Source organism: Carassius carassius, chromosome 14, assembly GCF_963082965.1.
Source record: "Carassius carassius chromosome 14, fCarCar2.1, whole genome shotgun sequence".
In the NCBI taxonomy this organism is placed as follows: Eukaryota; Metazoa; Chordata; class Actinopteri; order Cypriniformes; family Cyprinidae; genus Carassius; species Carassius carassius.
Window position 1 is genome coordinate 31,150,052 of NC_081768.1, and position 16,548 is coordinate 31,166,599.

General features: G+C 40.5%; 1 protein-coding gene across 5 annotated transcripts in view; it reads right to left on the minus strand.

Moving 5' to 3' along the window:
• Positions 1–16,548, minus strand: part of LOC132157484 (neurexin-1a-like) — a 157,941-nt gene that overhangs the window by 41,699 nt on the left and 99,694 nt on the right. For 4 of the 5 annotated variants that reach the window (XM_059566845.1, XM_059566841.1, XM_059566842.1 and 1 more), the window contains one exon: positions 12,401–12,520. In XM_059566845.1, the coding sequence (XP_059422828.1) occupies positions 12,401–12,520 (120 nt within the window). Of the gene's footprint in view, positions 1–9,391; positions 10,206–12,400; positions 12,521–16,548 lie in introns of those variants that run through there. The other variant, XM_059566844.1, reaches the window with a different exon arrangement.

The window sequence follows — 16,548 nt, forward strand, 5'->3', positions numbered from 1 at the left end:
CTGTAGTGGAGCGTGTGTCGAGTTTCAAGTTCCTTGGCATCCACATCTCTAATGACTTCACCTGATCCCATAACACCTCCACCTTGGTCAAAAAGGCACAGCAGCGCCTTTACTTCTTACGGAGCCTTAAGAAAGTTCACCTGAATCCCAGGATCCTTGTGGAATTCTACCGCTGTACCACTGAAAGCATACTCACAAATTGCATCTCAGTATGGTACAGCAACTGCTCCGCATCTGTTTCTGTTTCTGTTATTTCTATGAAAATATCATTGCAGTACTGTTATTTTGCATAGAATACATTGTTTAACAATACTTCTGCAAACTCATCCAGCTGTATTTATTACCACTGTTCTTATGCTGCTGCTTGTTATAATGTATATATAATCCGAGTCCAAAAGATCCCATGTCACACCTCTCTTTATCTCCCTGTACTGACTTCCCGGTTACGGCTTGCATCAAGTTCAAGACATTGATTCTTGCATATAGAACAGCCACAGGCTCAGCACCCACCTACTTGGATTCACTCTTACAAATCTACATCCCCTTCAGAAGCATGAGATCTGCTAGTGAGCGACACCTTGTGGTACCATCACAGAGAGGCACAAAATCACTTTCCTGATTTTTTTTTTTTACCGATTCTGGCTGGGGGAATGATCTGCCAACCCCTATCCGGAATGCTGATTCCATGGCATTTTTCAAGTGACAACTGAAAACACACCTCTTTCAACAATATCTAACTTCATTCTATATAGGGCTGGGTAAAAATATAGATTAATTAATGAATTGCAATTATTTGTTTCTCAATTCAATATCGATTTATCAAGTCCTATGAATCGATTCAGCCTACCGGCCAGTGGTGGCACTTTGGGCAACACTTTAGTGAGAGTGTTCAGCATTGTACAAGACACGCTTTACCAAAACAGCAAGATGGCAGACAGCAGCTGCACTCCAATCAAGCCTGCATCACCAACGTTAAAAGCAGACGTTTGGGCTCATTTTGGATTCCACTGTAAGCCGGGAACAAATGAAGAGGTGGATAAAACCAAAGTGGTCTGTAAGCATTGCCACACCATTCTTAAATATTGTAACAACACAACTAACTTGTGCAACCACCTAGCTTGACACCATGCAGATCTAATGCAACAAAAACAATCAAGCGTGGCTAAGCCGGATGATTGTAAACAGACACAACTCGACAAAGCCTTTCACTGCACATTTCCATTCATGCACAGAAGATAACAGGATCCGTGGCCATCTACATCTGTAAAGACTTAGGCCCATATATTGTTGTTGAAAACGTGGGCTTTAAATACATAGTCAACACACTTGAGCCACGGTACGCCATACCTACGCGTAAACACATAAAGAAGTGGCCATGCCAAAGCTTTACATGGAGGTTAAGACGGAGGTTTGTGAGTCCTTAATGTCGGCGGAAAAAGTGGCGCTTACCTGCGATGGCTGGACCTCCAGAGCGACCGATCTGTACGTAACCATCACGTCTCATTTTATTTCAACTGATTGGGTCCTTGTGTCAAACATCCTGCAGACCAGAGCACTCTTTGAAAGCCACACAGGGAACAATATTGCTAAATTGCTCAACGAGGCAATGAATGAATGGGGCTTGAATGACAAAGTGCCAGCAATTGTAACGCAGCTAACATGCTACGAGCAGTTGGACTGACAGAGACATTGCACATTGGCTGTTTTGCATGTCCTAAACATGGCATCACAGGCTGCTCTCAAGTCGCCTGCAGTATCAAGGCTTCTAGGCAGACTAAGGCGGATCTCCACATTTTTCCACTGGAGCAGCATAGCCAGCGCATTTGACATGGTGGAAAGATTTTTAGAACAGCAAGCTGCTATCTCTGCTGCACTACTTGCCCCTGAGATAAGAAAACAAGAAAAGATCTGAGCTCCCTTACAGAGGCAGACAAAACAGCAGCAGAGGCTGTTGCACTGGCTCTGAAGCCACTGAAGAAAGCCACCTTAGTCATATCTCAAAAAGGAACCCCAACTCTCTCTGTCATTACCCCTCTGAGAGCAAGACTTCTGGAAGAGATGCATCCGGTCCCGAGTGATCCTGTGATGGTTAAGGAGATGAAACCTGCTGTGCATCAGGATCTCCAGAAAAAGTATTTATTATGATTATGACACTTTATTCTAAGACAATTGTTTTGTATAATACTAGTTTCATAATAATCATTTTTATATTTTTTTGTAATACAAATGTATTATATTTATTTTAAGGTACACAGGCTTAAAGGAAAAACTCTACTTAGCTTCTGCCCTGGACCCACGTTTTAAGGCCCTGCCTTTTTTAACTGATGATAAGCGTGAGGAAGTCTTCACCCAACTCACTGATAACACTAAGACACTGGCAACTGAAAAAAGCTCAGTAAGTACTGTATAGTGTGAATAAAAACATTATGTATTCATATTATTAATAATACACTGTAATTATGAATTTAAAACTAACTATGTTGTTATATACACTATTTCGAAAAGGGTGAAAACTATTTACAATACAATTCCTTTGTTTTCTCAACAGAGTGGACCAATAAATGCAGAGGCCAAGCAGAACCAGCTGAGGACTCTGGACCCCCATCCAAGAAGAAAAGAGACTCTTGTGCATTGGCAGATCTCCTTGGGCAGACATATACTCCAGAAGCAGACTCCATAAAAACAAGAGATGATGCAGTAGATTTATAGATGCTATATTTGATTTGGTAGTCAAACATCAAAAACTTGACACTAAGTTGGATGCAATAATAATAATAATACATTAGAAGTTATAGATGACACGCAGATTATATATATATATATATATATATATATATATATATATATATATATATATATATATATATATATATAATTATTGTTATTATTATTATTATTAAGGTGTTTTATAAAGTGTGCTTTCAGCTGTTCCTATATTTTTCTTAAATTTAGAGTATGAAGAGTGAACTATAATTTGTTTGTGAAACCATTCATATGCAGCTTTCTCACACAAATTTGTGCAAACGCATGCTTAGTGAATGAACCTATTATGTCACAGACGTAATCATTTGTAACATTAGATATGCAGAAGGCAGATCATACAGTTCTTATATCTGAAATAAAACAATTATACTAGCATTTTGAATATTTTTCTAAAATTTTCTCATCCACACTGAAAATTGGAAAATTATTGAAAAAATGCTAATTTAACATTACTGCAGATGTTAAAGTTCAGAGATGATACAGATGGTAGAAACATAATAAAGTTCTCAAGCTATTCTTATGGCATTTTATTTAGCAAAATATTACTTGCCCAGGTCACACTTAGTGACCATTATATATGTGGTCTAAAACACAACTGCCCTTTTAGTGCAGAACAACAATTTCAAGTACATTTTCTGTAATCTTTTCAGGACGAGTGTGCAAAGTTACGGCAACAGTGCTAAAGTGAATAGCACATAACAAGCACAATATCGGTATAAATATAGATAGCGACATATGTATCGTAGATAAATTTATCCACTTGGTAGAGCATCTTCAAACAGTTCCACTTTCACAGGATAAGATAAGATAAGATAAGATAAGATAAGATAAGATAAGATAAGATAAGATAAGATAAGATAAGATAAGATAAGATAAGATAAGATAAGATAAGATACGATAAGATAAGCTTTATTGTCCCAAAGGAAATTTGTTTTAGACACACAGTATAGCTGCTGCTTAACACAATAACATGCTAAATACATATAATACAAAGAGCGGCTATCACTGCCCTGCTCACAATATACATTATACATAATAAACAAACTAAATTGCACTCTACCCAGTGTTCAACACACCCTTGGTCAACATAAACATGTTGTTACACACGCTAGATGGGTGAGAGAGAGAAAAAATAAAACAAATCACTCTCTCAGTCTGGACAGAAGGTCAAAACTCAGAGAAAAAGATGTGTTTTTAAATGTATCTGGATTAATGTTAGATGTAGCCTACGTAATTATTATGTTGAAAATGATTATGTTGGCGGAAACTGAGTCATCAGTGTCCCAAAGTGTAGTGAATCAGAGTCTTTGTGAGTGCCTGAATTCATGTACACAACATATTGATTCATTAACTAGGGAGCTGATTAAAAGCAGATATCCCTTTCCCCTGCCATGTGACTTGTAGTTCCTCCTTTAGCAGCAACAGCGGCTGCCAAATGTTTTATATAGCTGATTAAAAGACTTGCATGAAGTTGAGGATGAATTTTGATCCATTCCTCTCTACAATTCTGTTTAAAATTTGGTGGTACAGATTGATGAACACCCAATTATTTAGCAATGCCTTTACCAGCTTTGTTCACGTAACCATACATCCACTTTTCCCCAGACATGTCCTGGTCGGGATTTCTAAATTACCTAAAATGGTTTTGGTATTGCTTTGCTATTGTTTTTATACCTGCTTAAGGTAATAACTGCTAAACAGGTTGACCAGTAATGTGCAGGCACTGAACATAATCAACCAATCATGGCATGCGAGGAAGCAAAATCAACAGAGAATGGTCATACATACAATATATGAGAACTGTAGAGAGCATATCAATAGGAAAATAAAGCCAAAACTGGGACATGTTAGGCAATTTAGAAATCCCCACTAGGACACGTCTGGAAAAAAAGTTGATGTATCATTACAGTAGCTTTGTACATCTCTAAAAATGCATAGTCTAAGGTCATGTATAAGTTTTTGTAATCCAAGAATTGTTGACACTAATCAATCTTTCTTGATCGAACAGCATCTATGCTATGTGTGCCTTTATTGCAAGGGCAGAACACTTGTGCAACCTATACTTCTAATCTTTTCTCCTTCACTGGAACATCTGACTCCAGTTAGCTTTTGGACATGTTCAATGACAGTTTTAAAAGTCACTTCTGTGTTTTTAGTTACATTGTGTTTTTATATATTTTTTACTTTGACTTATATTGGATCACATTTACATTTAATCATGAGTAAATGATGTAGAAATCCAGACAATGCCAAAGGCATTTTTTTTTTTTTTTTTTGCATCTGTGCATTAGTAAATGTAGCTTGTAGTAAATGTAGAGGCATCTTGTGGACTGGGCTCTAGCCTCTGAAATAGTGTTTAACACACACCCTGGGAGGCTTGCAGACTCTGGTTAAGCAGCCAAAGATGCAGAGCTCACAGATCGGGTTGTGGGTGCCATACTGTCCTGTTCACTTGAGAAAGGAGATCGCGTCTCAGCGGAATGGGCAAAGGAGCTGCTACAGCATGCTCTTGGCAAAATTGAACCTGAATCCAAGGCACTCTAAGTGGTTGAGAAGGAGGGTCCTGTGAGACATCAGTTCTGCCTCCGACCTGGCCAAAATGAGCCAGTCATTGAGGTAGTTGAGAATGCGTATTCACATCTGCCTCAGCCTTGTCCATGCACTTCATAAAAGTGTGAGGAGCCAGAGACAGTCCAAAAGGAAAGGGCCGTATATTGATAAGCCACTCACTCAAAGACGAATCTCAAGAATTGTCTGTGATGGGGGGCAATCTGGATGTGAAAATATGCATCTTTCAGATCCAGAGAAGAGAGCCAGTCCTCAGCATAGTCATCCTTAATGACCTCTCCATGAGGGTACATTTGAGGTGTCTGAGATTGAGGATGGGCCGGAGGACGATGGTTGGACAGCTCCTTTTGCCAATAGATTCATCACCTCTGAGCGGCGGGAATGGTTGGTGCAGGTTTTGCAGGCTGCTGAATTGATGTAGGCTTAGGGCAACTAGGATCAGTAGATGAGCGGAAGCGCTTTGGTAGGAGTGTCTCATGGCCTGAGACGACTTTTGTGTCTCTGTGAAGCACTCCGCAAAACCCTCAACCACAGGTCTGAAGAGGCCAGCAGGGGAGATTGGGGTGTCAAGTAAGGGTACCCTGTCGGCCTCCTTGATCTCCGTCAAGGTGAGCCACAAGTGGCACTCAAGCACCACAAGGCTAGCCATGGATCTCCCCGATTACTTGGGTGGTGGTCTTGGTAGCGCAGAAAAGCCAAGTCTGTTGCACTCCTCAGCTCCCTGAGCTTCATTGTCCATACAGGAAAGGAGTTTGGCCTGAAAGACCTGGAGGATTGCCATAGAATTGAGTGCCGAGGTCGGCTGTCCAGAGCTGAAGTGGTCCTACACCGCCTGGACGGGTGGGTGGCCTTTGCTTTCCAGCTGATGGCAAGGGGTGGGCAAAGATGCTTGGCCATTGACTCGTCCAGGGGAGACAGCTTCTTGTATCCCTTTTCTTTGGCGGCGTCGACCAAAGTGAGGGTGGATGAAGCGGAAGTACGAGTTAGAATAGCAGAGTATGGGTGCGCCACAACCTGGTGAGATCGTCGTGGACCTTGGGGAAGAACGGAGAACAACGCTGGTGAGGGGTCTGCTGTTATTGGGCAGTTTGTTGTCACTACCCCCAAACAAGACCACATTGTTTACACTGGCAGAGGGACACTGGTCAGGCTGAGTGAAGAGCATTGGGGAAACCTCTCTGTGTTGTGAGAGCGAGGCACATGGGATCTGAGCCGACGTGAGCTCACTCACATCCGAGTGAGGGAATCCTCTGCCTCGCTGTTTTTTCGTCACAGTCTCCTGGAAGAAAATGGGAGGGCACGAGGGGTGGAGTCGCTCTCTGAAAGAAAGCGATCTGAGAACACAGCGAGGCGAGACTGATGTTCTGGCAGGAAACGCACTAGCTGTGGCCGTCATCAGTGTGCAGGGGAGACAACGCTAATTTGCTCTTTTAGAAAATCTATTTTAGAATGTCGCCGGATAGCGGCAGGGGAACCATTGTTTCATTTTTAATTCACTGCACGAATCAATGGCCATGCAGATACACTGCGTGACTGATAAAAAAGGCTTCAGGTTAGGAGAAAAAGGGCTTTTTCCCATAGCGTCTTGAGCAAACACATTACGAGTGACGTTTCGATAGGGAACTAAATTATAGCTACCTAACCTGCACAAAAAATGAGCACACATCAAAGGAAATATGTTGATTTGAAAGAGATGTATTTGATATTTATGCTAGAGTCATAAATTTGAGTCAGTTTTGGGGGTGTTTTTGACATTTGTATATATTATCAGTGTTTGCCAGCAGTGGTGAAAGCTTGCAGACATGTGTTGAGGAGACAGGGGGTGGGGTGAATCCCCCACAATCCTATTAGTGTGGATTAGAGCGCGGCTTCCTCACACACCGCTACACCGCTGCAAGGTACTGGATTTTGCATCAGCAGAAAAAAGAGCAGTGACAATGCTGACTACTTCTTACAGGTATTTTTGTGCCCCTTTTTGCCATTAGATAATGCTGTCTCACCAAGATCGGCTTATTTATAGCTTGTAAAACCTTGTACTGTTTCTAGCTGTGTTATAGCACCTCCCATTCTGCATGTCTTCTGAAGGATCCAAACATTAGAAACAAGTGGTAACTTTATTACATTTTTTAACTATGTATTTAAATCTGACTCTTACCTTTTAAGTGGCACATTTCAGCTTCACTTATTTTATGCATGTCTCAATGTAATGCAAAAGGTCTGAAGGATGGAGCATCAGCAAATAAACTTAGACTGAAAACGAGAATGTTATCATGTGATTTTAAAGTTGAATATATTAGCCATTCATGACATTGGATATTCACAGAGAAGTTTACAAAGCACAGCAGCAAAAACAACCGGTTGAATTCTAAGGCACAAGAAAATTGCTGACACCATAACCGGCTTAACCTCCTCAAGAAACTCAATCAGTAATATCTCACCCATCCTACATGCCTCACCAGAGCATAGCTGCTGATTTTATTCTGTTTCAGTCATATTACTCTTCACCTTCCATATATCACAACTCCCAGACACAGACAGATGCACATAATGATATTTATTGCTTTGGGAAATGGCATCTTTGTTCCTGGAACATTTCCACTGCATTGTCAAGCTTATTCAAAACAACAGCAGGATCCGCTCAATAGTGACCCATAGCAGATATTAGGCACTCAGCGTCTACAAGATAATGGTACACATCTGGATAAATGGCTTCAGGCAAACATTTGATGTTTTGAAGAAACCTTGTTGGCTTATTTAAAGAGCCAGTATGATTTATTGTTCACTTATATCTTTTTAGTTAGACTAAAAAAGAATGCACTTCTCAATTTGTTTTGACAGTTGTGGGATATAATAATCAGAAGTTTTCAGGACCAGACATGCACAGTGGAGTTGTAATTCTTTTCTTATTGTTTACTTCCTTGAAAGAGACTATAATCAGAGTTTATATATATATATATATATATATATATATATATATTTTATGAATGAGTGTTGCTCTGCTGTCAGAATCAGAAAAAATGTTATTTTGATTATACTACTCGCAAGTTTATGCTTTTGGCAGTAAAACTGTTATGTGTTTCTTCCACTGTAAACTAAATGGCTTATTATTCTTATTTTTCCCCAAAGAACTGTAGAAAGTTGTTTAGGGGTTGCGTTAGGGTTAGGGAAAGCAGTAAAATATGATTTTCTTGGTATAAAAACCATTAAATGAACGCACTCCAGTGGAGTGAATTAATTGGTTGATTTGCCATTTCAGCAAGATTTTAAAACACTTCTTTCCAATCAGATTACAGCACGTCTAATCCACCTGACACCACAACACAACATGTTTCTCAGAGATGTGTGCAGTTTTTACAATGAATGTGTGTGTGTGTGTGTGTGTGTGTGTGTGTGTGTGTGTGTGTGTGTGTGTGTGTGCAAAAAAGGCAAATTTAAGACCAAAAATGCATTTATTCTTTCAGTTACAGTCATATCATAATTTCGATTTATAACGCATGAAAGCATCATCCCAGCAGACATCTCAAAACTAATTTCCAACAAATACTGAACCATGTTCGCCATAATTAATGTAATAAACTACACTCAGGGAAAATGTGTGAACTGTATAAATGGACTTCACACCTGTGCCAAAAATCTATTTGACACCAGTTGGAAAGCAAACATAGCTTAGAATTTAGTTTAGAGAATGGATCTAGCATCATTTGTTTGCAAATTTGTATTTTTTTTTTTTTTTTGCATCTAATGGCACAGAAAAATTTGTTAAAATTATTTTTGGTGTCACTCTGATAAGAGATCAAAATATCAAAACAGCTCAAATGCTCATATAACTCCCTTCCATCTAAGCCTGGGTTGCAATGTGTGACTCTATGGATGTGTTATAATCTGATCCAGAGAGAAATGTGCTGATGCAGATACTGAGAGATGAGGCTAGTCTTAACAAGATCTAGGATCTGAAGTGCTGAACAAGAAACAAATCTAGCATTGCAAATGCCCTTTTAAGAATTTAAGTTTCACTGTTTACTTTACATGTTTAATGGATTGTGTGTTGTCTGCTACCCACCATGTCCTGCTCGCAGAGATCCAGGTGATCTGTTAATAGTGCTAGGCACATGATGGTTCTCGCCTGCATGGGTGATGTGTGTTTGATATGTCCTCGCGGGGGTCTCCGAGCTGGATGCGATGCCCAGTGAGAGAGCTGTGAGGTACAGGGTGAGGCAGGCAGCTGAGGCCAGACCCCGAAAGAGGGTCTCAGAGCAGGACTGCCAGTCCACCAGCCTCCAGCCACCCAACATCTTCCCAGAACGAGAGAATGTCAAGACACACATACACTTCAGCACACCTGCCTGCCCATACTGCTCACTTACACAAACCTTCTTAAAGAAGAAGCACTTGAAATCCAGAAATCAGTAAGCCCAGATAAAGTACACCCAGTCCTTGTCTGTTTGTCCTCAGGGATTTAATCTTAAATCCAAGCAGTTTAACATAAAATCCATCGTTTGATGAAGCAGGAAAGAGTATTTGAATTTATGAACCGAAAAATCAGTTACTTCACCATTATTCCCAGTAGCCTGAAATCATGACAATGACTGAAACATCCCACAAAAACACTGACATATATCTCCTGTGGTATCAGCACATGCAAGAAATCAGGTGCTTCCTGAATTCGAAGGCATTCTCTGAAATCAGAATTCCTGCTGTTTTGGGGCTGAATATTGTCTTCAGTCTTTCTATTAGGAGGAGAAATCCCAAGAAATCCATCCACAGCTGGCTGAGAGCCTCCAACAGATGGTGAGAGCTTCATTTACACTCTTTCTCGAGGACAATGTTTCTTGTTCTCCATGGAGAGAGAGAGATCCCTCCACACACCTGCGCAAGCTGCAGAGCAGCTCCGGAGGCTGTGCAAGAGAGAGTAAGCGGTCGGAAGGAAAAAAAAGGGGGGGGAGGAGAAAAGAGAGGGAGGGGGAGCGCTAGCGGTGGAATCAGGGCGCGAGAGCACTGCTATGCAAATGTTCAGCCAAAACACAGCAAACACCGCAGAGCAACACACTGCATAAATGGAGAAACTGGGATGTGCGCTTTTTTTCTGTAGGCTATTTTCCCATCACTCTGTTGTAAAAAATAATAATAATAATAATATTAAAATCATAAATATCTCACTTTCCTCTGGCACCTCCAGTTAAAACTATTTTATCTCTCTGAGTCTGGATTCATCCCTCTCTCTTCCTATAAATAGAGCGAAGAGTTTCTTCGGAGACACTTCTTGCTCGCTCCAACTTGAAAGAGACTTTGTGCCATACGTCTCTCCAGATGCTCCATCTGCTGCCCAACACCAGGTGACGTCAGTAGCAGCGAGCACACTGCATCTGCACTGCACATAAAGAGCCGTCTGTGCAGGCGGACTTGGCCCTCCAGTGCCATCCTTTGGGATGAAGTTGCTCATTCAGCCACCAGGAAAAAGAAGCACACACAAAGAAAAGGGCTGATAAATGTGGATTTGTGTGCAGGCATGTCTCCCTGTGCAGATGTGACCGATGCCGATGAAAGCAAAGCCCACATTTGCAATTAAAAAAAATAAAAAATTATATAAACTGGTGCCCTGAATGTAATTGCGCTGTGCAGCAAGGGGGAATTGAGACGTGTTTGGTTGGGTTTACAGTATACATCTATACTCACGCATTCATTAGATGTATGTGAACGTGACACTATGAATGTGTGCAATCTGATTAAGAAAGCAGTCAATTCAACAGTTTACATGGCTAAAACTGTACTTGTAATCTGATTATGATTTTTAAGATCTTCTTTAATCAAATACAAATTTTATTCGGATCAAGCTCAGATGGATTTTTTGAGGTCATTACTTGCAAACAGATTATTTGCACGTAAACATAGCTAGTGTGAGGAAGTTCACAAGGAAATCCTCACCCTTCCTTACTCTGAGGCATGATGAATGCTTCTCTGACCTCTGACCTCTGACCACTGATTAGCTGCGTTTCCCCTGTTGAAAAGCAAGGGTGCGAGTGCATCCCTGGGCCTGGGGATGCCCTGATATATAAATATTTCATTTATATACTTAAGCATTATAATACACATACACTATTCATGAAAAAATAAATAAATACCAGAGATGATTTGAAGAACAAAGATATATACGTAAATGCAAATATTTATGTAAATGCATGTGCTCAGTAACAAAGAATATGATAAAAGTAAGAGATGCGATCCTCATTAACCAGAAGTGGCCGTCGAACACAGGAAGGCAAATGCAGTAAAGTACTTCTTCATTTCCATCAGCACATGGCTTTTCCACCACTATTGGCTTTAAAAACTAATGTAATCAATCCGTTTATTTACCTTTGATCTTACACCTGGTTATTCAGTCATTGAATACTTCTGCCCATGCAGCATCAACACTCCATACTTTCAAGTAGGTGTTTAATCTGGAGTGCATAATTGAGTGAGGTTAAAGTCATTAACTAATGAAGACCTGAGATACAAGATACACAAGAGCAGCTCCAGCATGAAGGCTGCAGAAAGACAGGCTGTCAGTTCATCGGGAAGTGCTTCATGCGAGTGCCCTCAAGTGGTGACAGAACACGCAGCAGTGCTGTGACACACTGAGACTGGAAGGAAATCCATCTACAGTCAATTTGCTCTATCAAATGTGACTCTCAATGTTCTTTGAAATCTTACAAACAATATTTGGTATACGATGGAATAGTCAGAAATATAGGGTACCAGAGAAAAAGTATTAAAATTGCCCAAAAACAAAGACATGAATGCTAAAGAATTATACCAAGTTCAGAATTATGTCGTAATAGTGTTTTGAGCACACCTACAGTATTACAAATAAAGATTACATGCACACAGACATACACACAACCCCACAAATTTCATGAGAATTTCAGCACACTTTACCCACAGAAGCATTGAATAGGGCCAACACACACCAGCATGGCCATGTTCACCTCACCATTAGGACCACGCTGAACCGCTGTTGTTAAGTATGATTTCAGTGTTACCAGGCTTCCTGATGCACTTTTTAAAACAGGATGCAAAAATTCTGACTTACCATCATTACACAGAGGTCCTCCGTATGTGGTCATGCTGCAGTCGCAGGTGAAGCCCTCCCACTGCTGAATACAAACCCCCTGGTTAGCACACGAATCCTCCTGACAGGTAGTGCTGGGTCCTGCAGGAACACCGTCATCATGAGGATCAGAGAGAGACACCACCAGAGCCAAGTTATCTCTACACTGCTCACTATGTCACATTCTTTTAACAGGGTTATTATTGCTCTCACTCATGAGGGGTCACTCACACCACAAGAGTTCCTCACACAGCGTGAAGGTATTTTGAAGCTCAAATTTCATTATTTTACAAGTACTTTGTCAGGTACCAACTTTCCCAGGGACACCTTTGCATTTCCTAAAAAAGGGGTGTCAAACATACAGGCCTCATATGGCACACAAAGCTGTCCAATACAGTCAATGATTTAAACAATAATATGAAATACTTAATGGAACACTATTTTTAAAATTAAACAAATTTAGGTTATTCATTGCAATATTTAGTTTTTATTCAATTCTTAATTTTAAGATTGCTCATTTAATTGCAACTCTATTGCGCTTCGAGACTCCTAACACACACACACGTCGTAAAGTGGCACAGAACTCTCAAATATGTAAATTATGTATGTTTTGGGGCGGCAGTGGCTCAGTGGTTCTATAGGTTGTCTACAAACCGGAAGGTTGGTGGTTCAATCCCCGGCTCCACCTGAACAAGTGTCGAGGTGTCCTTGAGCAAGACACCTAACCCCAGCTGCTCCCGATGAGCTGGATGTGCCTTGAATGGCTGACACCGCAGTCGGTGTGTGAATGAGTGTGTGAATGGGTGAATGTGAGGCAACTTGTAAAGCGCTTTGGATGGCCATGTGGTGTGAAAGCGCTATATAAATGCAGTCCATTTACCATTTTCATATATTTAATTCATGTTCATAAATTTGATGGTTATTTTGGGATGCCAGAAGTAGCTTTTGAGTCCTCTGAAGGCATTGTGGGTTCACCAGTGAAGTGTCAAAAGTGTAAAAAGTGACGTATATGTGTTAATCTGGAGTGGTGATTGGCAGTCGTGGCTGGAGTGCACACGTCTACGTCATCAGTTTTCCAAGCATATTTCAGTATTATTCATGGGAATGAACTTTTATGATCGAATCACTGCACTTTATTATGCATGAGGTCATCGTACAGCTGAGAATTCAAATCTCATGCAAAAGCTTCTGCGCTGTCAGGTCATCTCTGTTGACATAACTGTAACAATATTTAATATGTAACAACATGTGGAGTGTGCATAAGAGAGCAGTTTCTACGCAGAACATCACAATGGGTTTAATACCACTGCCTTCCTTAATCTAGCAGATTGGAAAATGCTTGTTTGGGCTATATTTTCAAACGTCTTTGACTACAGAGATATTATTTAAATTTTTCATGAGCTGGACTCAAAGATCTAAGACTTTTGCTATGTACACAAAAGGCCTATTTCTCTCAAATATTGTTCTCAAATCTGTCTAAATCTGTGTTCGTGAGCACTTCTCCTTTGCTGAGATAATCCATCCACCTCACAGGTGTGGCATATCAAGATGCTGATTAGACAGCATGATTACTGCACAGGTGTGTCTTTGGCTGGCCACAATAAAAGGCCACTCTAAAATGTGCAGTTTTACTGTATTGGGGGATCCAGGGGGTCCAAAAACCAGTCAGTATCTGGTGTGACCACCATTTGCATCATGCAGTGCACATGGCCGTAGCCAGGCTTTGAAAATTAGTGAGGTCCAGGGGGGTTCTATAATAACCCCCTTATTATAGAATTGTGTTATAATAACCCCTATAAATACAACTAATTATATACACTAACACTTGAAAAGAGACAGAAATGTAGGTGTTTTTGGAGGGATGCTCATTTTTAAATCATACCCTATTTATTGCATCAAAGATTGTTAATGCTATATCTATGGGGTGGATAATTATTTCAGTTGTTTATTATTTATACAAATATACGTTGCCCACCAAATGTGTTATTTTCGGAAAGTCATGATTACAAAAGACAAGTTTTGATCAACAGCTCCAGTGGTGCAGAAAGTGAAACATGTGTTATACATATTTTGATGTGATCGACCCGGGTTCATATCCACCTTTTGGCGAAATTTTTTCTCTCTTTTCAAATTTCAAATCACATCAGAAAACCATTTATTTTCAATGAAAATTAAGTAAATTATCAAAAAGTTAAGGGTAGGTGTAGGGAGGGCTTTATTGTCCTAATAAGGTGGCATCCATTAAATTTACATTCAATAAGTTATTATTACATGCTGTTTTATAATGTACTGCAATACTGAGGTGCAGATACTGTAATTGCCACTATTTGCAGTAAATAGTATAAATAGCAGAAAATCCTGCTATTTTAACATAGTATAAATAGAATCTATAGATATTTGCACTTAGTAAAAAGCATATCACAAAAAAATGCTGCTATTTGTACTTAGCCACTGCCTTTTTTGATAACTGCCAGACTAATGCCGGCGATGCAGTGTTGCCAGTTGCTATTAAAATAAACAAAAACTTATAAATAAAATAAACTGAAATTATTTAAAATATTTTGGAAATTAGATATCTAATAAATAGATAAAATGCTTATAATAGCTTGATCTGGCAACACGGAGGCTGCGTCTGGCGCTCTCGCTAACATCTCTCTGAAGACTCGTTCACTTCGGAAGCATCTCGCAGCAATTATTTTCATACCACGGACGCTAAACATTCTGAATTATACATGTAGACATTCATATAAGGAGTCTAGCAGCAAATTAGTCAATCAGAGAACAAATTTTATTTTCAAACATGAAAAATTTACAGAGGTCTGGACCTCGGTGACCTCATAGCTGGCTACGGCCATGGCAGTGCAACACATCTCCTTCGCATAGAGTTGATCAGTTTGTTGATTGTGGCCTGCGGGATGTTGGTCCACTCCTCTTCAATGGCTGTGCATCCCAAACATGCTCAATGGGTGACATGTCCGGTGAATGGCACAACAATGGGCCTCATGATCTCATCACAGTATCTCTGTACATTCAAAATGCCATCAGTAAAATGCACCTGTGTTCGTTGTCCATAACATAGCCTACCCATAGCATAACCCCACCACCATCATGGGCCACTCGATCCACAACATTGACATCAGTAAACCGCTCACCCACACAACGTCATACACGCTGTCTGCCCTGTACACTGAAAACCGTGATTCAACCATGAAGAGAACACCTCTCCAAAGTCCCAGATGCCATTGAATGTGAGCATTTGCCCACACAAGTCGGTTACGATGTGAACTGCAGTCAGGTTGAGACCCTGATGAGGACGACGAGCAGCAGATGAGCTTCCCTGAGACAGTTTCTGACAGCTTGTGCAGAAATTCTTTGGTAATGCAAACCGATTGTTGCAGCAGCTGTCCGGGTGGTTGGTCTCAGACGATCTTTGAGGTGAAGATGCTGGATGTGGAGGTCCTGGGCTGGTGTGGTTACACGTGGTCTGCGCTTGTGAGTCAGGTTGGATGTACTACCAAATTCTCTGAAACGCCTTTGGAGATGGCTTATGGTAGAGAAATGAACATTCAATTCATGGGCAACGGCTCTGGTGGACATTCCTGCAGTCAGCATGCCACTTGCACACTCCCTCAAAATTTGCGACATCTGTGGCACTGTGCTGCACATTTTATAAACTACACTGTGATAAAACTGCACATTTTAGAGAGGGCTTGTGACACTGTCACACAAGGGACATGTTTTAACGCTCTATTTATTACATTGATTTTATGTATTATAGAGTTTTAATTGGTTTTCATGCTTCTTATGTCCATTTTACGCCTCTTAACCACTTAGACACTTAGTGTGTGTGTGTCTTTAAGAACCGTATGATTGGCAGGAGCACTATAAGAAGAGCAGCATGGCAAACAAACAATGAGGCCATTCACAGCTTCCACTCACACACGGACAGTGGAGTTACTTTTTCATTGGACTTACCTTTCCGGATCACTTGCAGCAACTTGGATTGTATATACACAGGTGGACACTCAGATTGGGACTCAACGACACACTGGGATTCTTGAACTGTTTTTAGGATATGGACAAAATACCTGTATTCTTTTAACAGTCTGAGTTTACCTGGTTTTATAGTG